Here is a 26,721-nt window from a genome sequence, read left to right on the forward strand (position 1 = left end):
TCCCAGAATTTTTCACTTACATGTACAGCAATCATTCTCAGCTGAATACAATAATCATATTCAGGGAGGCATTTTTTTCCTCAAAACTGCCCTTTAAACTTGTAAATGTGTAATTTGAAGCTAAATACATTATTCCAGTGATATTCACTTAACTGCATTCTGGGACTTCCTCAGCTCATAAGTTGATTTCTAGGGATATCAGCAAATATTTAAACCTTCCAGAGTAGCCAGTGAATATTCAGCACTTCCTGTTCTGTACACTGGTCATTCTTGCAAATACATTTTTCACAAGTTAAAAAAAATAACCAGAAGATTGCCAATAGTTTTGAGATGTACACAAACTGTTTACATGCAAACAAAGCCGGATCACAAGGTTTGGTTGGTAGAAGTGGAAGTACAGATACTTTGGTTTAAAAAAATACTCTAATAAAAACTGCGAAACTGAATTAGGCTGTACTTTTTCAGTGTAAAAGTAAAAAATGTAAAAAGTGAAGCCAGCTATTTCTGTGCAATGCTAAAGGAACCTTGTGTTATATTAATATGATAATAAATAATGTTACTATAAGGGAACATCAACTTTTTTTAAAAAAAAACTTTGCCTCCACACCTAAACAGAAATGAGTAAAGTCAGGGGTTAAGAGTAAAGAGTATGTTTTTCCAGTCATGCAATCACTGGGTGACTGTGGCAATTGGCTCACAACCAAAGCAATCCCATAGAGGTTTTTAGTGCAGCACTTTCTTTGCTTATGATCCAGGAACTCGACAGACAGTCAGGGAATTCATTTTTTTCCCAGAGGTTCCCAGAGGGTCGTCGACCAGTCTCTGGGCCGGTGTGACTAAAGCCTTAGCTGAAATGCCTTCCCACCGCTGGCTATTGTATGTGTCACCCTGCACCAGACATCCATGGACATTGTTTCTAGGCTAAATGATTAGCCATTCATGGCCTTTTAAAAGTGTCCCTTTTAATCTCTACCCCCGAAACGGAGCAGTTACTGTCATGTTTCAGCCCTGCTTCCAGAACAATATGACTGTGTGTGCATCAGAGGTTAGTGAGGGTGATCTCTGCCTATACAGTTTACTAGGGCCACCTTTGGGAAAACACAGAGCCTATTCTAATAATCATTGAACCACATATTTATTGTCGGTGTCATAACTAGTCATTAAAGTTGCAGGGGAGGTCATAATAGGTCATCTTCATGGGGGAAAAGTAAAGGCTAAATTTGGTGGAAGGTAAAAGAAGTGAATACTAGAAAGACTTTAATTCAACTTCACTTTAACTGTGAATTCACATTCATACACTGAACAATGTCCTGTTTTAGTCTAAAAGATGTCTCACATGAGAGAAGAGCCGAGACTATAGACACCACAAAGCTTCAAAAATCACGGTCTCGAGTGTCATTGTGCCGCTTTGATCCAAAAATGTTAAAGTTTGCCTTTATTTACCAAAAGCACAGCTTGACTGGACCCCATGACTACAGCGAGCAGCATCTGACTTATCATCTAAGAGCTATTAAAAGTTGTTTATTTTTACTTTTTCAGGTACATCTCAGAGTCAGTTCTTTAACACTGGGGCTTTGGATGTGACAGTGCTGAGTGAGACGTGAAGATGTGAAGAAAACATTTATACACAAATGCAACCAACAACGCTTTTGTGTGACTTCTGTCGTGTGCCAAAAAGGAACGAGGGAGGAAAAAGTGCCATAACTGTGAAATTTAATCTGTCCTATTTTAGATCGGTCGGTAATAATTTATATCGTACCACAGCTCTGATGCATCAGTGGGCTTTGATTTTTATCTGAAGGATCTAATTGTAAGGCTGTGGTCATACAAGCACAAAGAAACTAATAACATCACTCTCAACATGAAAACTGGGCAGATAAAATAATTCCCAACCTTAATGATGAAGGAAGATGTGCAGATGAGTGGGGAGACATGTCTTCATCTTTAATGTTGAGCTGCTCTTATTGTTTTCATCAGAGAAAGCCATAAAACATAACATGCATTAATTACTATCCCGCTTTAATCATGACTGTCTCAGTCTTGTGCTCATCCTGTCTTGTATCCCTCTTCCATGTTTGTGCGCACTTTCCCATTGCTTGCAGTTTTTTTCCAGCCCTGGATTTCTTAAAATAAAGCATTTCCTTTTTTTTTTCTTTAACAAGTAAAGTAAAATTAGCGTAATTGTTTTAATGAAAAGACCTGAAGGCATTTTCTTTTTTCTTCGCCCTGTGATAGCAGATGAGTCCCTCTCACCTAAAGCACAAGGCTGTCCTCAAAATCATTGAGGGAGCAAAGAAGAGAAAGCACGTAGCAGCAGAAAAATATAATAAATAGTGCAATGTTTAAAAAAAAGAAAGAAAAAAAAACAATACCCTAAAATAATAACACTATTACTAAATACAATGCAGATGAAAGCACAGCCATATACACAAATCTATTCCCCAAAGACCTGCTCAGGATTTGCTCAGTGGTTAAAAAAAAAACAATTACAGTGCCATGAAATGAATAAAAGGTATATTCAGTTATCTGAGTCCTTTGAAGATGGGTGAGGACGAGTAAGCAAATCTAATTCAACAGCGAGGGTTTTCCTTTGCTGAGGAGCCTATGAGAAAAAAACTCCCAAAGTGCAGAGATTAGTAAGCAGTACTGCCAGTTTCTTCTTCACTGGGGAAGTGTGTGTTGTTGCTCTCTTGCACTCTCTCATTTCTGCTTTTGTGTGTTTGTGCATGCGTGTGCGTGTGTGTGGTGGCACTGTAACAGTCCAATCTGTTCGGTGACAGTCTGAAGAGACAAACTTCCACTGTTGCAGGATTCCTGGGAGTTAATGATGAGGAGCCAGCAGAGGTGAGGACATTATGATCAAACGCACACAGAGAGAACTAAATGAACGCGTTCGAGGGGGGGCGGGCAAAATAACAGGCGCACCCTAACAATATGTGAATATCAAGCAGCTAATAAGGAGGACCACCACCCTTCGCTCTCGTCATAACGGCTGCAGTCCTCCCTGTGACGCTTTCATGCTGCTTCGTGGACTGCATGTGGTCGGATCTTGGAACTTCTTTCAAGTGGGAAGCTGTGGGTTATGAGAGACAACAGAAGCGAAACACCCAGCGATGTTTAGATCGGCTGGCAGAAACAACACTACTGTTTTTTTCAGAATGTTAAAAAAGTGCTCAATTTGCTTTGAAAAATGTAATTTTTCTTCAAATGTGCGTGTCCTGCATAGGGAATTATGTGGCATTTGTTAATTATTCTTCATACCTTTTAGTTTGATCCGCTCTCACTTTGTCAGATGGTATACCTTAATCAACACCAGCAGTTTTACTCTGAATGTATTAATTTGAAGCGATTTTTTAAAAACCTGGATGTTATTTAACCCCGTTGTGATACAGTCACACTAGGAGAAGCAGTGCCTGGAGACTGTGCCATCAATTTTACACTTTTCCAATTCAGGGTCACGGGTCTTGATCCCATCACAGCTGTCGCAGGAATAACACATAAAAACAGGCAGCCTTTCAAACCTACAGGCAATTTAGAATAACCCGTAAACCTAACCTTCACGTCTTTGGACTGTGGGAGGAAGCCTGAGTACCCGGAAAGAACCCCAAAAGACACGGGACAACATGTAAACTCCAAACAAACTTAAGACCTTCTTTCTGTGAGTCGGCAGTGTTAACAACCGCATCACTATGCTGCCCGAGACTGTGCCACAGCCAACACTACTGTGATCATGTGCAATCAACTTGCAGCTTTCTTGCCTTTGAGATGGTTGCTTCAAAGATGGAGAGCAAGTCTGCGACCACTTCCAGTCGTCTTCGAAGGAACTTTGGTATGTCAAGACAGCAATAAAATGCCAATAAGACAGAGACGATCTGCCATCAGTCTGCTAGTTTGCAGCTGAGTGGGGTCAAGTTGGCAATTAAAATAGTTTGTGATAATATGGCAATTAACTGTGATAATTGGGGACAATTCCAAATCTGTTGCCATCTAAATACACAGAATTTCATATTAATAGTTTATATTCAGAGTACAGCTAGAACCTCATAGATTTAAGAAGAAATTTCTTGAGTGATGTAGTTTCTGTAGGAAGCTGATTTCACTGCAAAATTCGACTGATGCTCTACAAACTTTCTTTTATAAAGGAAAAATAACCTGTCGGCAAACAGTTGAGCTATGTCCCTTAGAGCAAAAAGATGCATTGTAGATTAATTCGGCTTATCAGCACAGACTGCTACAGACTGATTGCAATATGAAATAAAAAAAGTTGAAGTACTGATTCAACTTCTTTACTCAAGTAAAAGTGAAAACGTATAGGCTCTGAAATGTAAAATCAATAACTATTCAAGTAAAGCACAGATACCTGAAAATTCTACTCAAGTACTGTAACGAAGTATTTGTACTTCGTTGCTTCCCACCTCTGAGTCAGACCACAATTGTTTGGAGACAGGTTACCTCCCAGCATGCAGCCCATGCTGTCAAACGTCGTCACCCTGAGGCTGAAGGTGTGACCAGCTAGTCGCAATATGTACTTGCAGTAAGTTTCTGAACTTGCCATCCTATTTTTCGTCTAGTGTGAATGAACTCTGACTGTGGTTATAAATGTTAATACAAAGCAAAAAAACCCAGAGCTGCCAAAATGAGGAAGTGTCAACAGCTGCAGTTCCTTGAATGGCCACTCGAGGCTGACACCTGAAGTGAGCCAATCGGCACTGACTCCCATGTCAAAATGAACTTTACAAATAAAAAAAATGAATAACAACTTTAATGAAAGCAAACCAAACCCAGTAACAACAATTCAAGCAAAGAAATCCAGAAGAAGCAGGTGTGAGGAGCACTAGAACATCAGACATTATCACAAGGAGACCACAAGCTGACAAACAGGATCTCAAACAGACTGATTAAACAACATAGTGAGAAACAAGACTACATACATACACAAGGCTGACTGGGCACAGGTGAAAACAACTGAACAGAGGTGAAACCAACAAGGAAATGACACAAAAGAAAGCAAAAGAAAAAAAAACTGGAAGTGACAAACACAGGAACACAGAAGCATAGGTAAAAACAATGAGAAAGAAAAGTACAACAAAAACATTAAATATGGCAGAGCATAACACACACAGTCTATAGATACATCTATCTAAGAAAGCTAGAACTGAGCACAGCACACTGTCTTCCTTATATGGTCACTTCTGGCTCAAAAAAACTTAACTTGAGGCTTCAAAATGGGACCGTTATAATTACAATAATTTTCTACATTGAACTGTCAATGTAAGTTTGGCCTGTCATACTTTTTCCACTTACAGTGGAGGAAGCTGGGCATTTTTACACCATTTAAGCATTACTTATAGCCATCTATTTCAGCCGGTTATTGCTTACAACACTTACAACAATTTAGCTATCACTTTAAGCAAACTATTACAACTAATTTAGTGATTAAAGAAAGACTTGGAATTCTGCTCACTTGCTAACTAGCGCATTTTTTACTCTCTCGGTCCCAGCACTGGTAAAGTACTAAAAGTGATTCTGGAAAAGCGCCAGGACTACTAGTCTGTGAGCAGTTACCTTACATCAGTGCATCGAATGCAGACCACAAAGACTCAACTTTGATACATGTCAAAAATAAATAAATAATATCGAGCATGTCTTGTGTAGTGTAGACATTACGATGGAGCAGCGTTTGCACCCCTGGGTGCCTCTGCCATTTCAAATGGCCTCAGACTCCTTGTCTGTTGCATGACCATGCAGATCTATGATCAGACCTGAAGCCTGTGCATGACTGACAGCAGCTACTGTTAGAGATCCACCATCGCGTCTCAGAGCTGCCAGCCCATACTGGGCTGAAGGCTTTCCTAGGTTTGCTCCAAAAGTGAAGAGAAAGGGAAATGTCAACCACCTGAAATATTTTTCTTCACTCCACGATGCAGTCTGTAACATTTTAAGCTTTTTGACCGATCTTTGTCTGCATATGTTTCCACGATTTTGCAGACTGTTATTTTTCTCACACTATGCAGATGGATTTACGTGCACAGCATGTGATTCACCCGTGTGTGGCAACATATTAAACACCTACACACATAAACATGTATGTGTGTACCCACACACTTTTATTTATGAGAACCTTCTGCTGACTGTATTTATCACCTAAGCACATATTGTAACAGCCACATTTCAACCTAACATTCAAACATTTAAATCCTAAACCCTTTAACCTACTCTATTCTATGATATTAATGAATTCTGCACAAAATTTATAATTCAGCAGACATGTCCATTACAGTGAGAGCAATCAGTGTACCGCTGAAGACAGAGCAGCATGTTAGGACGGTACTGGGAACCGTACATGAGGAATAAGAAGCTCAATGACAAATCAGGAGGTAAAACTTTGATAGGAATAGTCAGGCACATTAGCAGTAGGTGTGGGACACAAAAGGCTTTGTTACAATTTGAATTTTTAGTTGGGTTATCTCAGGGTATTTGTTAGCCCTTCTTTTGTTTTTTATTTTGAGCAATGGTCTACAGCAGAGTCTTCTTTCAGGCCAAAGGTGCTTCCAAAGGTAAAGATTATATGAGACCACAGCAGCAGAAGTTAAAAGAGTCAAGCAGTCCTATTTCAAAGTTACAATATTTTAAATTTAGAGGTAATTCTGTGTTGCTGTGGATACTGTTTTCTGGTTGAGCTGCAGCGAGACCATTTTAAAGACTCTTTTTTGGAAAGTTGTCTGCCTGATTTTTATTAACTAAGACTTGTGAATCCTCAAATCATTTTCAATTCCACTCACTCTGAAATTGGTGCTGAGAAGGCCAGTACACTAAAGGAGAAATATTTAAATCTCAACAACCCTTACAGCTTATACACAGGCCTGTGAATTATTTTTTCAGGCAGACTTAAAATCTTTAAAGCCATTTTTTAAGATGTATCACTGCATCTAAGATGGCCAGCTTCCTTCTGGCTGGGAGTAGGTTTGTGCAAGTAAAGGCGCACTCATGGTTTTGCTGATTAGTGAGCGTACATAAGATGCAGAATTAGATATTAGCCAGGGCTAAGATGAGAGTCAACTAAGCCAGAAGCTAAAGCTGTAGATATAAAGTCTACTCTTAATTTGTGTTCATTAACTTTAAAGTAATAAGATTGTTACTACGGCTGACCTGAACTATTAGCCTTCTTTATGACAGTCTGGGCTCAACTGTATTCGAACTGGATAAGAACTTCTGTATCCAGAAAAACCTCAGTTAAGGCCATCTGCTTCTTTTTTCCTTTTTTTTTCAAAGACACCAACTGTGGTTTTGGCATCTCATCCAGAGCCCTCGCTGTGTATGGAGGTTTTCTGGGCATTAAGGAGGAGACGCAGAGCACAATGGAGGGATTATATAGACATCCCTTTGGACCCGAGATTGCTGAAAGAACACCAGGAAGAGTTGGAGGATGAGTTGTGGTTGAGGAAATGGGTGTCAGGGCTAGTTTGTGTCCCCTGGACCATGTAGTGCAGAAAAACGAGATGATATGGTGTTTTAAAATGAAGTATATTGCCAAACTCTGTTACATTAAACTATTGTAAGTTCCGTTTAAAATTACAATATTTAATTAATTACACAGTAGAAAGTACATCATAAGGGCTAACAAAAAAAACTGTGTTTCTGCTGTTTCATCAGCCTATACTGAACCAAAACACAAAGGCACGTTTCTAATAGTCTAAAGTATTTAAAGATGCTAACAGTGCCACAGCAACTTTGTGATAAGAGGGCGTACCTGTTTCTGTTGGCTGCATGGAGCTATAGACTGTATATAAAAGATGGACATAGTGTTTCAACTAGTGATGTTGGTTTTTAAACACTATGTCATAAGTGTAAGAAATCACAAGTGTAAGCTATTTGAAGATGGCTGCTCCTTTCTGAGCCTGTTTCTGCCAGGGATTTCTTCCTGTTAAAATGGAGTTTTTCCTTCCCACTTTCACACCTGCTTGCTCAAAGGGGGTTGGGGTTTTCTGTTATTATAGGGTCTTTACCTTATAATGGAAAGCTCCTTGAGGCAGCTGCTGTTGTGATTCTGCATTAAATAATAGTCGTTTATCACATGCCTCCTTTCCACATTGCACACAAGGTGTCTTTGGGCACTGGTGTCTTGATGCAAAGGCTGCATATTCTCAGAAAAATTATGTTTTGCAGATGTGCAAAGACCACATGAGAATACTGGAGAGGTGGTGATGATATAAGTTGCAGGTTTATAACAGTTAGTGTCATTTATACCTTTCTGTTTAGCATTTGGTTTCCCTTTTTCCGATTTATTTTATTTTCACTCACTTTCACGCACTAGTTAGGTTTTGGCAATAAAAACTACTTGGTTAGGATTAGAAAAAAAACTGCAGGAGTTAGATTCCCATGGCTCTTATGTCATAACCTGGTGAGGCATGCAGCTACCAAATGGCACCTTTTGAGGCATGAGGCATGCCAGAGGATTTCACAAAATTGTAATATTAGAGACATAGACTTCTATCCAATTTGAATTACCCATTCAACCAGAGAAGTCCCTGCTCGGCATTAAAAAGACAGCAGGTTTAAAGTGCAAAAGACTTTCTGCCATAGATTGTATATAAAAGATAGATATAGCCCCTGAAAAGTTTGAGAAATGAAGTGGCTCTTTCTAATAGCCAGCAGGGGGCAAAATCCGCAGTTTCAGAAATCTTTCTGGTTGTATGGAAGCTTTGTCTCTGTGACCTCAGTAAACCCTTTGGTGATGTGAAAGTCCATTTTTGTCTGTGTCCATGCCTATAAGAGACTATAATGAAGTTAAGATCTTTGATCGTTACCCATCTTTTATATACAGTCTATAGCTTCTGCACTGGCTTCACTTTTCAGCCCAGAAAACTGTATCTATCATTTACTCATGTATAACCTGTGTATGCAAACATTTCCAAGCTTTACGTTTGTTTGCTTTTTAGTGCATAAGGGAGTCGAACCTGAAGTTGATCCGCCTGGCAAAATACTGACGTTGCAAACTCTAAGCGCTCATCTGAGCTCTAAAAATGGGAATCTTCCTTTGCAGAGGTATGACAGCGCTGTGCCACCGTTAGCAGAAACAGAGCTGTTTCTGTCAGCCACATGCAGTCATGAAGTTGTCATTATTGTGAAATGTGAGGGCAGCTCTCTACTTTATGCCCCCCCCTCCAGATACAGTGTGCTCATTATTTGGATCATGAGCTACGGGAGGGTTCGGGCTCTTTAATCAATGAACAGAATGACACAGGGTATAAGTCACAGTGATCCTCAATAAAGCGCACCACGGTAACCAGAAGATGAAGACATAAAGTCCATGTGGTGAAATGTACAGAATTACTGTGCAATGGCCTGGATGTAGATTAAAAGTAGGTGGCTGGACCTGGTGTGACGTTGAGAGAAAACAGGTGGATGGTCCAATATGATGTGTGTGTTCCCCTTCTGTTTCATTTAGTTCCTATACTGCAATTACACGGATGAGACTCACTGCAAGGCTTTTTCCCTTCAGTGCTCTTTCTCTCTCCCTCTCTCAATCCAAGTCTGTGATTTCATGTATAATTACTTGCATAATTATAGTTCCCCCCGTTCTACTGTTTCAGGAGGTCTGTTTCTGTCTCTCTGGTATCGCTTGTCTTTCTTGAGCACTCACATATCCCGCGCACACAGACACAACAGTGCTTGCACCCTACTGATTCTCCCACCCTTTCCCTTTGCCTGGTGGTAAGACTTGTCTTGTCACTTTTCTTTGTTTCGTCGTCGTCTGAGGCAGGCCTGTTCTAATATTGGAAAGACAGCAGAGCAGATACAGTGCGCATGAAGAAGCTGGTGCTTTACTCCTGAGCTGCCATGCTTCCTCATTAATTATTCATCCAGACATCGCAAACTTAAAGAGCCTTAAGGTGTGTCACAGGGAATGAGGGGAAACAAAATGCTCTATAATTTTTTTTGTTCTTGCTTACAACTTAAAGCTTTCCGAACTGTGTGAGAAGACGAGAGGCGCACACGCGTACACACACACACATAAACACTGATCGTGGCATTGTAAACCAGCACCTTCTAATGTTTTTAAAGTTTCCTACGGCTTGTGGATGATGCCAGTAGATACAATTAGTTTGATTGCTTAGCAACAGAACATCACTTTTGAGACAGGGTAAGATTCAGGTGGAGTATCGAGGTTACACGCTGGTTTTTTTTTTTCCCAAAGAATCTGTTTTTCCCAAAACTTCCATGCAAAGTAGCACGCGGTGTATCTTCAGTGCCGCTTTAATGTGTCAATCAGCAGAGTAACACACCACGCTGTGTCTCGGGTTAACTGACAATAAGATTATATCAACACCACACATAATCCACACACACACACAAACACACACATACTCGCAGAGTCATTTACTGCTCGACAGGGTTCAAAATATAAGCTTTGTACCGCACTGCAGGTCTACTGTGTAACCAATCATGGCCTACTTTCAGGTATCTGGAGGATTTCCCGCTTTATCTGGCCACATATGGCCTCATCCTATTTCAACTCATCTTTATGCTGCGATGTAAAGGAGGAAATTCAATTTCTTGTACTTAGAAGTGTTTCAGGATAAGTGCCAAGAGTCACGGGAAGATTGGCACAGTTTGGGAGCCAGGTTCGGCGTTTCGATAAGCGGTGCATCAGTAATGTAATGATGCTTAATAACCTGCCACTCACAATTACAGCACAGACCCTAATGGTGGTCAGTTGTGTTCTTTGTCACTGTGCTCTTACCCCCTCTGCTGGAGAGACAAGAGACCGGGACCTGATGTACTCAGCGGTGGGGCAGGTCTCGAGAGTAAAAAGTACCTTCACATCTCCAAGGGAGGGTGATGTATTTGCCCTAGTTCACAAATGTCACACCTCACACTTTCACTCTCCAGCTTGAGCTTTTCCTTCAGTCAGGTGAAGTTAGGGTGTGTGTGCGTGTGAGGGAGGGCAGGCACACTTGGGACGCTGGTCGGAGTTGCAGCACATCGGTGAGGCTTTAATTTGGTGTGCGAGGCGAGCGGACTCTCCCAGCAGAGACGGTGCTGTGTTTGTTTTGCGGGTGTGTAAATTAGCGGTAATTCGTTTGCTCAGTAATGACGTGGGAGAGCTAATTAGGGCAGTGTTGATGGGTGCATTAATTAGTCTCTAGTGTGTGATGCTAATGAGACCCTGATTTGGAGTGTGTATGTTTGTGTTCACATGTGCATGAGTGTAAACCATGTTTCTGTAAAGGCCCACCAGTATAGGTCATGCCATGAGGAATGTAGTATGAGAGCATGAGGGAATGGGTAAATACTGCAAGAGAGTGCGTTGTGAGTCGACACTGATACTTTGTGTGTGCGTGTGGTGGAGCAGCAGGGCTATATCTGTGTATAAGAACCTCTTTAATCCTGGTTACTCCATGATGTCGGCTATGCCTGACTGAATATTGATCCCTCCATTGAACCATTACAGGCCCCTGCTCACACACCACAGCGAGGAAACAGGGGCGTGCGTACAGCCGGTCAGTCACACTGCGGTGCTTTCAGTGCTGCAGCTGCATCCCAATCATAAATTCATACCAACCTATAAAAACGTCCAGGACACAAAACAGACAACACAGGGAGCCGTAATGGATGAAAGGCTGTTTTATAAGTGTGTTCAGTGACAGGTCCACTTCACAGATAAGAAGGATCCATCTGTGTGTGTGGTCACAGCAGGGCAGCTCTACTACTCTACACTGTGGGTTCTCTCAGTCAGGGAGTGACAAGGTGGCAGCGTGCTGAAAGAATTTATGGCATATTACTGATATGGCATTCATCATAGCAGCGGTGAAAGGCAAGCATATGCGTTTAGGGGGGTGGGGGGTGCACAGGGTGGCTTTAGAGCCTCACAAGTGATCTATTTTAATCATATTTATTCATGACTATCCCGTTATACATAATCCATTACTATTCCTGTTCAACTGTATCCTCTGCTGTTTCGCGGTGCCGCTCATTTCTTCGCCTCCTCCCCTTTCTCTTGTAAAACTGTGGAGAAAAAGAGAAATTTAAATCAGCACGAGGGGCCAGCAGATCATCCTGTTTAAAGTCATCTGTGGTTCTGAAACTTTCTCTGACAAATACAATAAGGTGATTTATATTTAGCACAGGAAAAGGAATTCTGCTTTCGCCTGAACAACAGCTCAGGCAAAAGGGGTTGAGGGGATGGAGATTTGTCATGGTGAGCTTTATTGAAGCCTGCCAGGGAGAGACTTGCCCTGACTTCAGGTCATGCTTTAGCTTTGAAACTACATTGTTGTGGGAAGTGAAAACTGCATCGACATACCTCGAACCTCCAGAGTGCACTCCACCTCGTCTTCCCCGAGGTCATTGATGGCCCTGCAGGAGTATCTGCCCCCATCGAACAGGCTTGGCTTGCGAATATTCAGAGTCAACACTCCCTGGTTGTTTTGCATCAGAAACTTGGGGTCTTCACCGAGGATCATTCTGTTCTTCATCCAAATGATCTTTGGCTGAGGCAGAGTAGGATGTTGGAGGAGCAAGCAAAATTGGTGGGATGCAGGAAAGGAGAGGAGAAGGGTGTGTGTGTGTGTGTGTGTGTGTGTGTGTGTGTGCGCGGGGGGGGGTATAAACACAGCGAGGGGTGTAAGGAGGGTAGGAGAGAGCAGAGGGAGGAGGGTAGAGGAGGTGAAATTAGGTCAACGTTTCGCCTTGACAAATCTTTGCCGATTTTGTGTGATAAAAAAAAATATGTGCGCTCAAAGATCTAGCTGCTCCACCTCTTGTTCTAGCTTCCTACATAAAAATACATTGCTGCTGCAAAGGCATCAAAATCCTTTCTGACTGTTCACACACTCACTGCTTGACACTCAAAACCTGTAAAAAACACAAAGCAGGAAATCTGTGGCAAACCCTTGCAGTGCAGCTATCAGAGGCCAATCCAGGTAAAGTCCACACACGATGGTGCTGTAGTGTGTAGTATAGTCATTTGCAACAAACAGCTGGGGGTTACCTTTTGTGCATTCAGCACTGCTTTATTGACAGCCATGACTTTTTTTTTTGTCTTAACACAACCACACTAGGACACATTGTGCTCCCTTTATTTCACATTTATTTTACTCTTCATGCATAAACTAGGAAGCACACTTCTCTATATTTTATCTTTAGGTTTTCTAGATATGTTTGAATCTGTGAGCCGCACACAAACTAGCATCAAAAGTCACATACTGATTGATGTCTAAATGCCTAACAGTCTAAATACCTTGTTCCTTGGTTTATAGACCAATTTTTAAACTGATTTTTAAAAATTATTTTATACCTTAAAAATATAAGAAGACAAATAATTAAGAGCGGAAGGATAAATACATTGGGTTGTAAATGAACTCCAATCAAATGCCCCAAAAATGACATCGCTGACACACACCTGTAAAAAGTAAAGTTCGGATACCTTGGGGTTGCCACGAACGGCACAGGAGATGGCGGCACTGTATCCTGCAATGACACTTCTGTCCACCAGGGGAGCTGTGAATTTAGGACAGCTGCTCACATCCATCTCTTTGTAGGGTGAAGGGTTGTAGAGCAAACCTGGACATGGGGTGAAGACGTTGAGAACACACACTCACACTGCTTGATGTGTAATAATAACAGTGGCTGCTATGAAGTCAACACAGACGTAATAAAACAAAATCAAAGTCAACATAGATGAAAATAAAGTACACACATTCATAAATAAATCAAAAGGCAGGGTAAAGAGGTAAGCTTCAAGTTTATGATTAAAGATTTCAACACGTCCTCCAGCAGACTGGAGCATAAAAGCTAACGCTGGCTCCCCAAAGGTTTTTGTCCTTTGCTTTCCAGCTCTTTCTATGATGAATGTGAGACTGAAATAATACAGAATTTGCTTCCTTGTATCAATAATGGATATTCAACAAATTTACCCATTGGTGGGTTAAGAGGAAATTACATAATTCTGAGAATTTTCTGAAGAATATGATGAAAAGACAGATGAAGGCCATGTAGCTGAAAAGGCTTAGTAGTGGATAAAAGATGTTTTCATTTCGGTGGGGCATGTCTCAGTTTAAAAGACGCCAAGCTAGTTTGTACCACGCTGTAAAAGTCGATTTTGTTCAGGGAATGTGTAACACATGGACTGAAATGCATAATTATTAACCTTCAGTTGTCACTGTCCGCTATTTTGGGATTGTTTGGTCTGTAATATCCACGCCGCATCCTCTCACACAAGCAAATATTCTCAACTGGCCTTTGAGTTATCGAGGCAGGAAACTGACTTTTTGTTTTATGCTCAGGTCAGGTGGGCACCGCGATCAACAACCCTCCAAATTTAATAGGCCAGACTGATGCTTGGAACACAAAAGAGATTGGCTGGTGGGCTGCCAAGTCTTCTGGGAGAGTAAGCAAATGCAACAACACAAAAACAGTAGCAGCATTTGGCTGGTGGCAGGTGTTAATTTCCCAGCCTAGTTGCTTTCATAATATGCGGCCAATATTAAATGATATTTAACACTCTGTCAAAGAATATTTCTGTTAAGCGTAATCAGTGTGAATTAATTTTGCTTTAAACCATGTTCAAGCAATTAATCACAGCCGATAATTAATTATTGGTAGTTCTAATGTCGTTACTGTGTTCTACAGCGAAAATAATACAAGGCTGCATTTTATTTAGTGTAGCTTCTGCACTGTTTTTCACTACTGTACCCTTTACAAACCACAATGCTCACTTTATCTTTCAATTGAATACAATGTGGTCTACCGCTCAGCGTGCGTTAGATGTTGCTCAGCATCAAAAGCAATACTATCATGTTACAGAGCGCAGAGCTCTGCGGGGATTTCATTACCTGTTTTGGTAATGACAGCGGTGTTCTTGCTGATGCCAGGCTCATCGCTGAGGCCACAGATGTTTTCGCTGAACACTCGAAAGGAATACTCGTTCCCCATGACCAGGTCAGACACAGTGCAGCTGGGCCTGCGGTTGTGCTCATAGACCGTGAACCACTCCTGATGTGAGAGAGAGAAGGAGAGGTTCAAAGAGGCTCATAGCTGAGGTGGAGCTCTATAAGCTGAAGAATCTCCAGTGCCCAACATCTATGTTCTTCTAGGCCACCTTCCTGTCGATTCATTCAGCATAACGACCGTGGTAGCGTACGACGGCTTTGCAGCTATTGGACAAATCTTCAGGCAGCCACTGCTAGAAGCATGGTTGTAAAAATAGAGCAATAGCTTAGTTAGCTTGAGTAAAACTGGATCTCCCTACTCCAAAAGGAACACTTATGTGAGTCATGAAACATAAAAATGAAATCAGGACTTCAGAGCTGCCTTAATCACTCAGGGATGGTTGATGAGACAATTTTTATTTCGTAGCACCAACAATCAGGAGCAATGAGTACAAATACACCATCTCTGATCCTTTTTTTTATCCAAAGAAAAAGATAACACAGAGCAACCATACATCACCTTTTAAGAGCAAACATGTTGGCACACAGCCTGTGTGCACTTTCAGCACAAATTATCTTATTAATTTGGCACTATAGTTTATAGCTGATGAATGTAAGCTACTGTCTTTTAGATCTGTGTTTGAACTTTAGAAAGATGCAGTCATGGTTAAAAAGAAAGTACACTCGTATTAGGTCTTTATTCCTTAGCTAGTATTAACATGAGGTACAAAGAACCAGAAATGAATAAAAACACATAACATATTAGACAGTCTCTTTATTTATTTAACAATTAAAAAGACAAAAAGCAATGTGTGAAAAACTAAGTAAACCCCATGATTTAGTAGAAGAACCTTTAGGAGCAATAACTTCAAGTAACTTTTAAGTCGTTAATTTTTTTTTGTATGACTTTATGTCAGTCCTTCACATTGACAAGGAAGAATTTTGGCTCACCCTTCTTTACAACATTGCTTCAGTTCATTGTTATTTGAGGGCATTCATTTATGCGCAGCTCTTTTAAGGTCCCACAAGAGGATTTCATTCAGGTTAAAATCTGGACTGTGATTGGGCTGATTTGCTGGTATGCTTTCCTCAGTTTGGGCCAAGCTTTAGCTCACAGAGCAGAAAGCCTCACGTGTGACTCTAGAATACTTTGACATGTAGAGGAGTTCATGGTAGATACAAAGATTGCAAGGTGGCCAAATCCTGTGGCTCTAAACAAGCTCAAATCATCACACCTCCAGCACTGTGCAGACAGTTGCTATGAAGTTTTTGCCAAACATCTCCACTTTGGTCTTTCTGCCTAAAGAACATTGTTACAGAGGTCTTGCAATTTTTGCAAGCCATGCTGCCATGTTCTTTTTAAAAGAGAAGGGACACTCATGTCTTTTTCTAATCGGACTGTCATGAACTTTAGCATTTAACATGCTAAAGTTGGGGGGTTTTCTGACTTTGAAGTAAATTTTCTAGGAAGCCAGAGTGGGAATGCAGTGTGGAGATGACATGTTTTTCACTTGTGAAAAATCTTTCTCACTTGACTTCAAAGCCTCAAAACACCTTCCCAGATTGAAGGGCATATATTGTTTCTTTAACATGATTGCTGATGTCTTTGCATCTTGACAATGTATCTACACACCTGAAAGCTCCAGACTAGCTTTTACAGGAGTACTCTCACTTACCGACGATCAGTTAATTAAATGCATTTAATTATATGCACTTGTCTTTCGCTTGCCCTTTTATTTCCTGTCGACACAGTAAGGGTGTACTTAATTTTTCTGCACAGTTTTTATTAAATAAATAATGGCAGGGTGTAATATTTCATGTGTAATTTTACCCAATTTTAACACCTTCCAACGACCACATTATCTTTATTATGTGCTGATTGACAAACTGATTGAAAAACTTAGAATTGACAGTTGGTTTCTTTTTTTTACCATGACTGTAGTGTAAAGTGGGCTTTTAGAGGTTTACTGCTTAAAGCAACATCTAAAAATGACTTTCAAGAAATTGTTCATAAAAATTGTAGGGGGGAGAGTAACAACAATGTGTAGAAAATGCTGTAATTATATATATATATATATATAACATTAAATTGATGCTTTTTTAATATGAAACTTTAGTTCAACATAGAAGTTGAAAAGTGAGCTCTGGAAGTGATCCAGAGGTGCACAAGGAGGCGACCCTGATGGGTGAAATGGGACAAATTTAAATCAGGTGCAGTTTTTGTTTCTGTAGTTACAGAAAGTTTAAGCTTGCATTTTCTGGGGTTTTTTACATTCAGTTTCTTTTCTGATGATCAGACACACGCCATGAGACAGTGTGTGATCGTTCCAAATTTATTCTGCAGAAGCTAACGTCAGCTAAAGATTGCAACATCCCAAAGGAGGACTGATCTTCATGGAGTGTGCCTGGCTGTTTAACATTTAGCAAACCACAATATAGAAAATGTCAGGCAAAAATAATTAAATCTAATCCCAGTGACATTAAAAACAAAACACAGAAGAATTTGGTTCAACTTGTACTTGGATGCATAATTTAACAGACACTGTTGCTCCAGAGTTGCATGCCTCCAGCACTATTATTAGCGAATTACCTTGCTTGACAAACCCTCTCAGTACCACCTGTACACTCCGTCATGCATACCTTAGTCTTCTTGTCAGCTTTCTGAATGGTGTAGCCAATAATCTCACAGTTGCCGTCATCTTTAGGTGGCTTCCACTCCAGCGCAGCATTGAAGCCCCAGATATCTGTGACATGCACGGCGATGGGAGGACCAGGCTTTTCTGGTGGGATTGTGAGAAGTGGCAGAGTCGAGATACAGGTGGAGGATTTTGTGTGAAACTATGAACAAGACAGGTTCATTAAACTGCACAGCTCAAGGGTGGTGAAAAAATGTTCCACACATGCATAGCTGGCTGAGATAACTCTGTTCTTTGCCTAGACATAGATGTTGGCAAGGCTTTTAGAGGCTGAGAGAAGGAGAAATGTACAAACAGATATGGAGCAGGGAAGTCCCAGTGAGAGAAAGAAGTCAACACTTGCAGCGGTAGAGATTTGACAGATTAGACAGATTAGAAAGATTGACAGATTAGGAGAGCAAAAGACAATAGGATCAAGGGAAGGCGGTGATAGCTGCATACATTACTAGAAAAACTGTTGGCATAGACGTAACAAAGAAGTATGCCTCGATAACAAAGCAGAGAAATGCAGTGTATTTATCACTGATCCTTCTCTGTGGCCTTCACCAAACACAGTGCAGTAAAGAAAACAGTGCAACATAGTAGCGTATGTCTCATTAATCTTGGTGTGAACACTCTTTAGAGTACAGTACAAACTGTGAGCAGTGCTTCTGTTTTTCCCCTTTAATCCCTCCTGTACTGTCTCCTGCTAAACGAGTACAGTGACAGATCAACTGGGGGGGGGGAATCAGAGCCTCTCATTATTAGCTCAACCTTCTCAGCAGAGGAAGTGACAGAATAGCCCTCAAAATCCAAACCTAATCCAAGTCTATAAGCAAATAATCTCAGCAGAGCCCCACCAAATAATCCACCCAGAACCCTGACCCGCGGAGACGAGCAGTAAGCTGGGGAATGAGCTGGCGGCCACAGAGGCAGGAGACAGGATTATAAGAGAGAGAGAGAGGACTGAGCACTTTGATGATTTGCTACTTTGAGTCACAGATCCTTCAGAGTATGAAATAAGGAATTATCATCAAATTTGACAAAAAAACTCTTGACATGTCACAGATTCAAGCTCGAACCATTATCCCATTTCAAAAAGGTTATTAATCATGCACTTTGTGAATTACGCGCTATGTTCTAAGCTTAATGAGAGAACATGAGGTGCAAGTTTACATTCTTTAGGTGAAGCTTAGAAGGTGGTGTTATGGTGAAGGGACTGACCTACAACCTGGATGTGTATGTCAGCGCTGTCTGACATGTTCTCAATCTGAACAGACAGTGTGTACTTTCCAGAGTGGACCCTCTCGGCAGAGCGAATAAAGAGGATGGTGTCAACTTCACTAGTACGAGTTCCCACTGTGCGGTCCTCCATGGGAACACCATCTTTATACCAGGTCACAACAGGACGAGGCTTTCCCTGTAATTAGAGTCAAGGAAAGGAAATGATTCCAAATATTTCTCTCCAAAAATCGGGCACAACCCTTGTAGCAATAGAAGATCATAATTTCCATCATGTCAGACAGTATGTCTCTATTGTCCCACGAGACCACTCTGCCCCGCTAATCATTTATTTTAAAAGACTGAGGCAGCAAAAGAAGCAGGAAGACTTCAGCACAGAACAGAGGAATCATCACTGTCAACAAACCTGATGTTAGCTGGGGTAGAGGTGGGTTACAAAGCAGCTTGCAGATACATAGATACACAGCCTGCCCAAAGATTGAGATATGCTACTGAAGTAAATCTGAATAAAGATTTGTTGGCAAAGAATCGCAACAATATCAGATGGACTGCAGAGTGAAGGCAAAAGGGCCAACAAGTGCTCAGCATCTCTGTAACATAAAGATTCTGATCCTGCTCTTTGCTCCTGCAGTACATCTGATATCTCATCCCAAACCATCTCGACTGGGTTTAGGTGACCAAGGAGTCCATGCCATCTGGCGCAGCACTCCATCACTCTCCTTCTTGGTCAAATAGCCCTTACACAGCCTGGAGGTGTGTTTGGGATCATTGTTCTGCTGGAAAATAAATGATGGTCCAACGAAATGCAAACCGGATGGGATTGCATGTCGCTGCAGGATGCTGTGGTAACCACGCTGGTTCAGTGTGGCTTCAATTTTGAATAATTCCCCAACAGTGTCACCAGCAAAGCACCCCGACACCATCACACCTCCTCCCAGCACAGATTTCCACTGGTCTAACGTCCATTCCTTGTCTTTCTTGCCCCAAACAAATCTCTTTGGCTTGTTGCTTTTCCTTAGTCGTGGTTTCTTAGCAGCTATTTTGATCATAAAGGGCTGATTCGCGGTTTCCTCTGAACAGTTGACGTAGAGATGTGTCTGCTACTGGAACTCTGTGTGGCATTTTTCTGGGCTCTAATCTGAGGTGCTGTTAACTTGTGATTTCTGAGGCTGATGACTCGGATGAATTCATCCTCAGCAGCAGAGATGACTCTTAGTCTTCCTTTCTTGGGGTTGTCCTCATGTACGCCAGTTTTGTCGTAGCTCTTGATGGTTTTTGTGACTGCACTTGGGGACACATTCAAAGTCAAATTTTCCAGACAGACTGACCTTCAGTTCTCAAAGTAATGATGGACTGTCATTTCTCTTTACTTAGCTGATTGGTTCTTGCCATAATATGAATTCTAACACTTGTCAAACAGAGCTGTCAGCTGTGTACCAACCTGACTTCTGCACAACACAACGGATGGTCCCCAACCCCATTAAGAAGGCAACAAATTCCACAAATAAACCCTGACAAGGCACATCTGTGAAGTGAAAACCATTTCAGGTGACTACATCATGAAGGTCACTGAGAGAAGACCAAGGGTTTGCAGCGCTGTCAACAAAGCAAAGTGGTGGCTACTTTCAGGAATCGAAAATATAAAACATGTTTAGAGTTATTTATCATTTTTTTCTTTGGTACATAATTGCGTATATCTTGCTTTATATATTTGATGTTTTCAGTTTGTATCTTCAATGTAGAAAGTAGTAAAAGAAAAAAACATTAAATGAGAAGGTGTGTCCAAGCTTTTGACTGGCAGTGTATCAGAATAACTAACTCCGTAGCTGAGTCTTCAGCTGATATGCCATTATTTCATCTGAGGCCCACCTAAACTAATGCTTTGGTTAATCTGTGGAAAATGAAACAATTCTCTTGATTACTCATTAAAAATGTCCTTACTAGTAAATTGATCTTTTGATTAACAATAAATTGATCTTATAGAATATTTTTTAAAAAACAACTTAATTAAACTTTTGTACCTAAAATATTTCATTAAAAATGTCACTGATAACTTTAGTTATGGCCTCATATTACATCAGTGTAAAAACAGCCGGGGGAACACACTCAGTCCAGCTCGTGGATGAGATGACAGAACAGTCGGTGCTCTTTTTCCCCAAGAGAACACCATGCAGCCACGTTCTCTGTCTCAGAACAGGCTTTTCATCTGCTTCTTCAAAAGGAGACCGAGCTATGGCTCGCTTTCGTCTTGTCTATTTTTATTTAGAACAATGGTTTACCCTTTACAGCTTATGGTTAGTTTCTTTTTTACCACTGCCATAATTTGCAAGTTGCTGTCAAAAGCTGTAACGCTCCCTGTGCCCTTTGAACTCTTGTTCCCTTGTTACTACCAACATTAGCACATCGGATTTAGATTCCAGAAGAGGACGATATGTTTTCAGGTAGCAGCCATGGGGGGATAAGGGCCTGGTTGTTTTTTCTTCAAATGACCACTCCAGGATTCACTTAAAATATCTACAATGTGCAGTGGGGGGGGGGGGGGGGTAGGCTTTGATACAAATGTTATTGCTCCCCCCCCACACATTTTTAGATTTTTAGATGCCCCGGTGCATGATATAGCCATTAGGCAAAGATAACTGAAAAAAGCAACTTTAAAGTTAAGGTAATGTGGTATTTACAGATAGCCCCAAACACCAGAAATGTGAACCAATAACTTTTGGCTGGGGATTGCTTGACTAGCTAATCATGTTTTTCTGCCATCTTTAGGTGAAATTGCATTTTCTAGTAGAAATAAATTTAGAATAGCAACTAGTAAAGATTTGAATGTATGTCTTTTTAAATCATTTTCAACAGTTAGTCATTATGTTTTCTGTCCAACCTCACGGTTTTGCTCACAGCTCATATTTCAAAGCTCATGACTGATTTTGACTCCTTCTGTATTTTTAGATTCTATAAATACTCCATAGGCAGTCGATCTAGTGGAGGTATGTGTGATGTGAAAGCCAATGGGTGCAAAACAGTTCTTTAATCTACTCTGTGACCAAAGCTAGATAAGAAATATTTTTAGGTGTCATGTGGATGTTCTGCCTTTACCCTCCCTTAATTAAATATTAGACATGGGGTACTGACACTTCGTTCAAAGTTACAGTGTATAAAATCTCACCACTAGGCTTCAGTAGAGTTCAGATTGCAGTCAACTGCAGTCTGTTTTTACCCCTCAAAAATTGTTAGTCTTTGAGGGGTAAAAACAGTTGTTAGTAAGCTGTTTACCTCAGCTGTCTATGCGTGTCCATGTCTATGTATTCTAGAGGAGGCCTTAAAACTCCTCCAGAAGTGAAGCTCACTTCTGTGTGATTACAGCGATACTGGGGGGAGTTGTTGAGGAAATCCTGAACTTTTCTTTTGGTAAGTGCTGCTGTTTGTGCCACTGTTAGCTGCTGTTAGTGTGTTAGTAAAATTTTCTTTAAAGTGGATCTACCATTGTTGGACTTAGTGACAGACTGTTTATCAGAGGGAAAGTGTGAATTTCAGAACACTTGCATGATGTTAGCTTATAACCACCTGTTGTTGTTGTTTAGACAGGTCATTATCAGCTATCTGGAAACAGGAGGGTCACATTTAATGACAATAAGTAATTGCAAACATATTTGGAATAAATAAGATGGTTTTGCACAAACCCTGACTTCAGTTTGGGAGATGAGGTTTGAGGTGAAGAGAAAAAGCATGATATTTTAACCAGATGCTGATTGTGTTGTCTCTTTCCTTCACGTTTTGCATCTTTGGTGATGAGGACCCCGTCTCATGTGATAAAACACACTGTAGGTATGATCCTTCATATCTTGAGTCTGGTGTGAATAAAATTTGCCCTGACAGCAAAAGAAGGCCTATGAGTTCTCCTCTCCACCGCCTTTGATGTACCACATATGCAGCTGCTCTCAAGCCACACACATAAAACACAATTAAGCAGAACAGCAGTGTCCATCTCGGGTGCTATAGTCAAGATGGCAGGGCAACGTGATAGCTTCCACAAAGCAGTGCCTGCTCCTATGTATTTTTTAATGGATTATTTAAGTTTATTATATATAAGTTTATTAGGTTGCATCAATTTGTTGAAAGGCATAATTATACATCACATTAATTAATGTGTATTTATGAGTACAATATCCTTTTTTTCTATTAAATGAACTCAAAAACTACCTCAAAAAACTTTAAGGCATCTGACCAGAATTTTAGCCTTGAGACATAAGAGCTTTATTTTGGCTGTTATTCCCTTAACATAATCTCATTTTCTTCCACCCTCACTGTCCACTCATATATCCCCCCACTTACTCTGATTCAAAAACGAAAATCAATCATTAAACTTCATGAGAAAACAAGCCGAATTTGCTTTCACTCCATATTTCTTTCATGGTCATCTGTCCCTCACCTGCGGTGACTTTGAGCACATGCCGAATGTAGGACTCCAATAAGCAGGCATAAGGTAACAAAAGCAAACCTTTTATTTATATTTATGTATTTGATGAAGAAATCCAAAAGCACAGCAAATTGTACACATAAAACTTAAACGAATCCATAAACTTTAAGAAAAAGAACAAAGAGACCACAAGGGAAGATAAACAAAGACTGAGGCGAAAGACACGACTACTTCTACACAAGAGGGGAAAGTGGAAACAGGAGGGTAACAAGACACAACTGAGCCAAATCTATACAATGAGACAAAATGTTTTTAGTAAAACTAAATGTAAGACCAAAGAGATGAAAAAATACCAAATGAGTAACAATAATTGCAACAAAGAAAACACAGAGACATGAGTGAGTGTAACAGATGGGAGAAGACGCAGGATGAGACAGAGGACGAAGTGAGGGGGGCATAAATACAAACTAGAACTAGAATCAAAACCTAAATAATAAACAGAAATAAAAACATACAAAAAATTCATATTTCCAAAAACTCAAAATCCTGGAACAACCCAGAGAACCAACTCCACAGTTTGAGAACCACTGTTCGAATATTTGTATATTTGTTAATATTTACTATGATTGTTTACATCTCATTTCTGGTTTTTTTTTTGTTTGTTTTTGTATTTTGAAGAGGAAATATGTGCCATTTGCATGAGGAGTGAGACTGGCGTTCTGTTTACAGTTGTTTACTGCCTGTAACTGCACCTTGTTCATTGACATTTTATGGAGCTAAACAATAAACAAAGTAAAAACACAAACAAACAAAAACCACCTCAGTGCACCTTGTATTGTCCACTCTTTTTTTGTCCAATATTGCAAATGAAGTGTAAATGCTAAAACTCTAAAACCAGACTCACCTGGAAGGGGATGACCAAGTTCACCTTCTCGCCCACCTGTGTGATGAATTTGGTTCTCAGACGCCGAGGCAGGCGTATCTTTGGATTTTCTGGTTGGTGCACACAGAGAAGCAAAAGTTAACTTTGTGAAAGAGTGGGTGGTGTGGGGGCGTATAGATATGTAAAATGTAAAACATGTGGAGCTTTTAGGTTTTGTGTATGTTCCTTTGCGTGGTTACAGTAGAAATTAATGATTTTTCTAATTAATCTTAGTTGGATGTGCAGTTAAAAATCCCTGATATTTACAGTAAATCTATAATAGCTAAATTATTTTTTCCCCTCTAACTGATCCTAAATGGTTGCTGAACATGATGTCTAGCCCCGAATACATTAATATTTCTAGTGCTGGTTTTCTGTTAAACAAATGTGTTCATTAAATGCTGTGTTTGATTAAAGCTTGTTTCTGACCCATGATCTCTCGGATAGTGACGGCTTGGGAGAGAATGGCAGGAGGACTGTGGCCGGCAATGTTGACTGCGATCACTCTGAATAGCATTTTCTCCCCCACTGGGAGTCCCTTCACCCTGTAATGGATATTTCCCACCGGTTCCTCATTAGCTCGCACCCACTGGTCACCTGAAAGTAATAGTAGGAATAGTGAAGAAACAGATCAGAAAACCAAGAATAGTGTGTATCTTTGAGATTAATGCTGAGAAATTAATCACGTATAAATATTGCTTACCAGTGAACAGGCAGGTACACAGATAAAACTTAAACACTATGGTCTTTACTCGGGCATATTGGCAAATATGTCATCTTGACTAAAAAAAATTTCTTATAGCTACTAATCTCAAAAACTCACATACAGTTTGTAAATAGCTGAATCTGATGATTGCTATTACTGTAGGCAGAAAGGTGGACAGTTTTCTATAGCACACATTAATCCAGCCTCAGGTGGCCTTTTCTCAGGGGGTCACAAGCTAGTGTACTCCTACAGCCTGGATAAATGAGAAGGTTGCATTAGGAAGGGCATCTGGTGCAAAATCTGTGCCAAATCAAACATGCGGATGTGTGTGATGTGGCAGTGCTTTGGGAAATAAGGGAGCATCCAAAAGTACCTCTCACATTACTCGAGAGATATGATTTCTTTTGCGTTTGCTCATGTTGGTTTTGTTTTAAGAAGGCTTTGTCATATCACTCATTTATTACTTTAACCGAAGGAATAACCACGCTTTGTTATAGTTCCTATAATAAAATAACTTTTAGGCAGAGAGGTTTAGCAAATGATCAATCGTTCTCTTTGTATGAATAATTTTTGGGTTGCCAGGATTTGAAGAAACTCATTTGCATAACTGATTTCTAATGTGTCTAAATTCCAGTGTTCAGTGTAAGGCGTTACTGTAATCACATTACATTTTTCAGTAATGCAGTACGAACTGAAGAAGCTTCTCGGATGAGAGGTGAAACATCTTTAAGCAACTTAAAGAAGTCCAGACGCTTTTCTTTCCGAGCTCCTTGGACTTCTTCCTACACTTGTGCTGCGTTCAGCTGATTGAGAAGAGAAAAATGCTGGAGTGGTTTAGAGCTTTGAGGAGGAGTGATATGGATACTTTTTTTTTTCCATCGGACAAAAGAAACTCCAGGACAGAAACAACTGTATTATACTCCAAAACTTTGGCTCTTTGCGAGAATCTACTTAAACAGCATGCTAACACAAAGCTAGCCAAGAGTGACGATAAAGCTCAGCAGACAGGTAACAAACGCAGCAAGTAGTCAGGCTTGTAGCCTCCATTTCTCTCTGTTTGTGTTTCTACAGCAGAATCCCAGTGCCATGCAGTACATTATGTACACTATGAGTTGACTTGTAAAGGAAATGAATTTCAACGGGGTAATGTTGTGTTAAATCCAACACGTTAAACCTTCCAGTTTCAGGAAAAGACATTTCAAATGTTTGACTGTGATCATCCCACTATCTTCTGCCTGTCATGCCTCTGACTATACTTTATTCATGTGTATACGCAAAACACAACAGATGCAAATATTACTGTTAGCATTTAGATTGTAATGATTATCTAACCTGCTTATAATTGTTTAGTGGTCCCTTCCTTTCTGCTGCATAGCCACGACCACTGCGCGCGACAAGTGTTTCACACGTGTAGAGCATTTTATGCAGCCTTGATTGAGAGCCGGAAAACAATCATACACTCAGAATAGCAAGTGTAAGTATGAATTCCTCTTGCTAGCTAACTCAAAGGTGCATAAATATATATTAGCCCACAATTTACTGTTAATAACACCAATTTGTAAAGTTCTGACACTTATCTAATGTCGTTAGTTATAGCTTACAAATCCAAAATAAAGCCTTAGTATAAAGTGATATCCATTTTGGTTATTCTTACTTCCTTCTTTGCAGTATTCAATGATGTAGCCATCGATGCCACCTGCTCCGATTTTCTCTGGAGGAAGCCACTTGAGTGCACAGGTAGAGTCTGTCACATCATGTACTGTGAGACGAGTGGGCTCACTGGTGGGGGCTGAGAGAGACAAGAGCTAATTAATACGTTAATACGGGGT

The 26,721-nt window shown here is 40.4% G+C and overlaps 1 protein-coding gene across 2 annotated transcripts in view; it reads right to left on the reverse strand.

Annotated features, from left to right (window-relative positions):
- Positions 1-11,613: 11,613 nt before the first annotated feature.
- Positions 11,614-26,721, reverse strand: part of mybpc2a (myosin binding protein Ca) — a 67,772-nt gene continuing 52,664 nt past the window's right edge. For both annotated transcript variants that reach the window (XM_005469002.4, XM_019357679.2), the window contains 9 exons: positions 26,547-26,681; positions 24,616-24,783; positions 24,169-24,257; positions 18,833-19,028; positions 17,574-17,713; positions 14,838-14,997; positions 13,430-13,566; positions 12,308-12,494; positions 11,614-12,009 (listed from right to left, as the gene is read on the reverse strand). In XM_005469002.4, the coding sequence (XP_005469059.1) occupies positions 11,975-12,009; positions 12,308-12,494; positions 13,430-13,566; positions 14,838-14,997; positions 17,574-17,713; positions 18,833-19,028; positions 24,169-24,257; positions 24,616-24,783; positions 26,547-26,681 (1,247 nt within the window). In that variant the 3' untranslated portion in view covers positions 11,614-11,974. The remainder of the gene's footprint in view (positions 12,010-12,307; positions 12,495-13,429; positions 13,567-14,837; positions 14,998-17,573; positions 17,714-18,832; positions 19,029-24,168; positions 24,258-24,615; positions 24,784-26,546; positions 26,682-26,721) is intronic.

This window comes from Oreochromis niloticus, linkage group LG4 (assembly GCF_001858045.2).
Source record: "Oreochromis niloticus isolate F11D_XX linkage group LG4, O_niloticus_UMD_NMBU, whole genome shotgun sequence".
NCBI lineage: Eukaryota > Metazoa > Chordata > Actinopteri > Cichliformes > Cichlidae > Oreochromis > Oreochromis niloticus.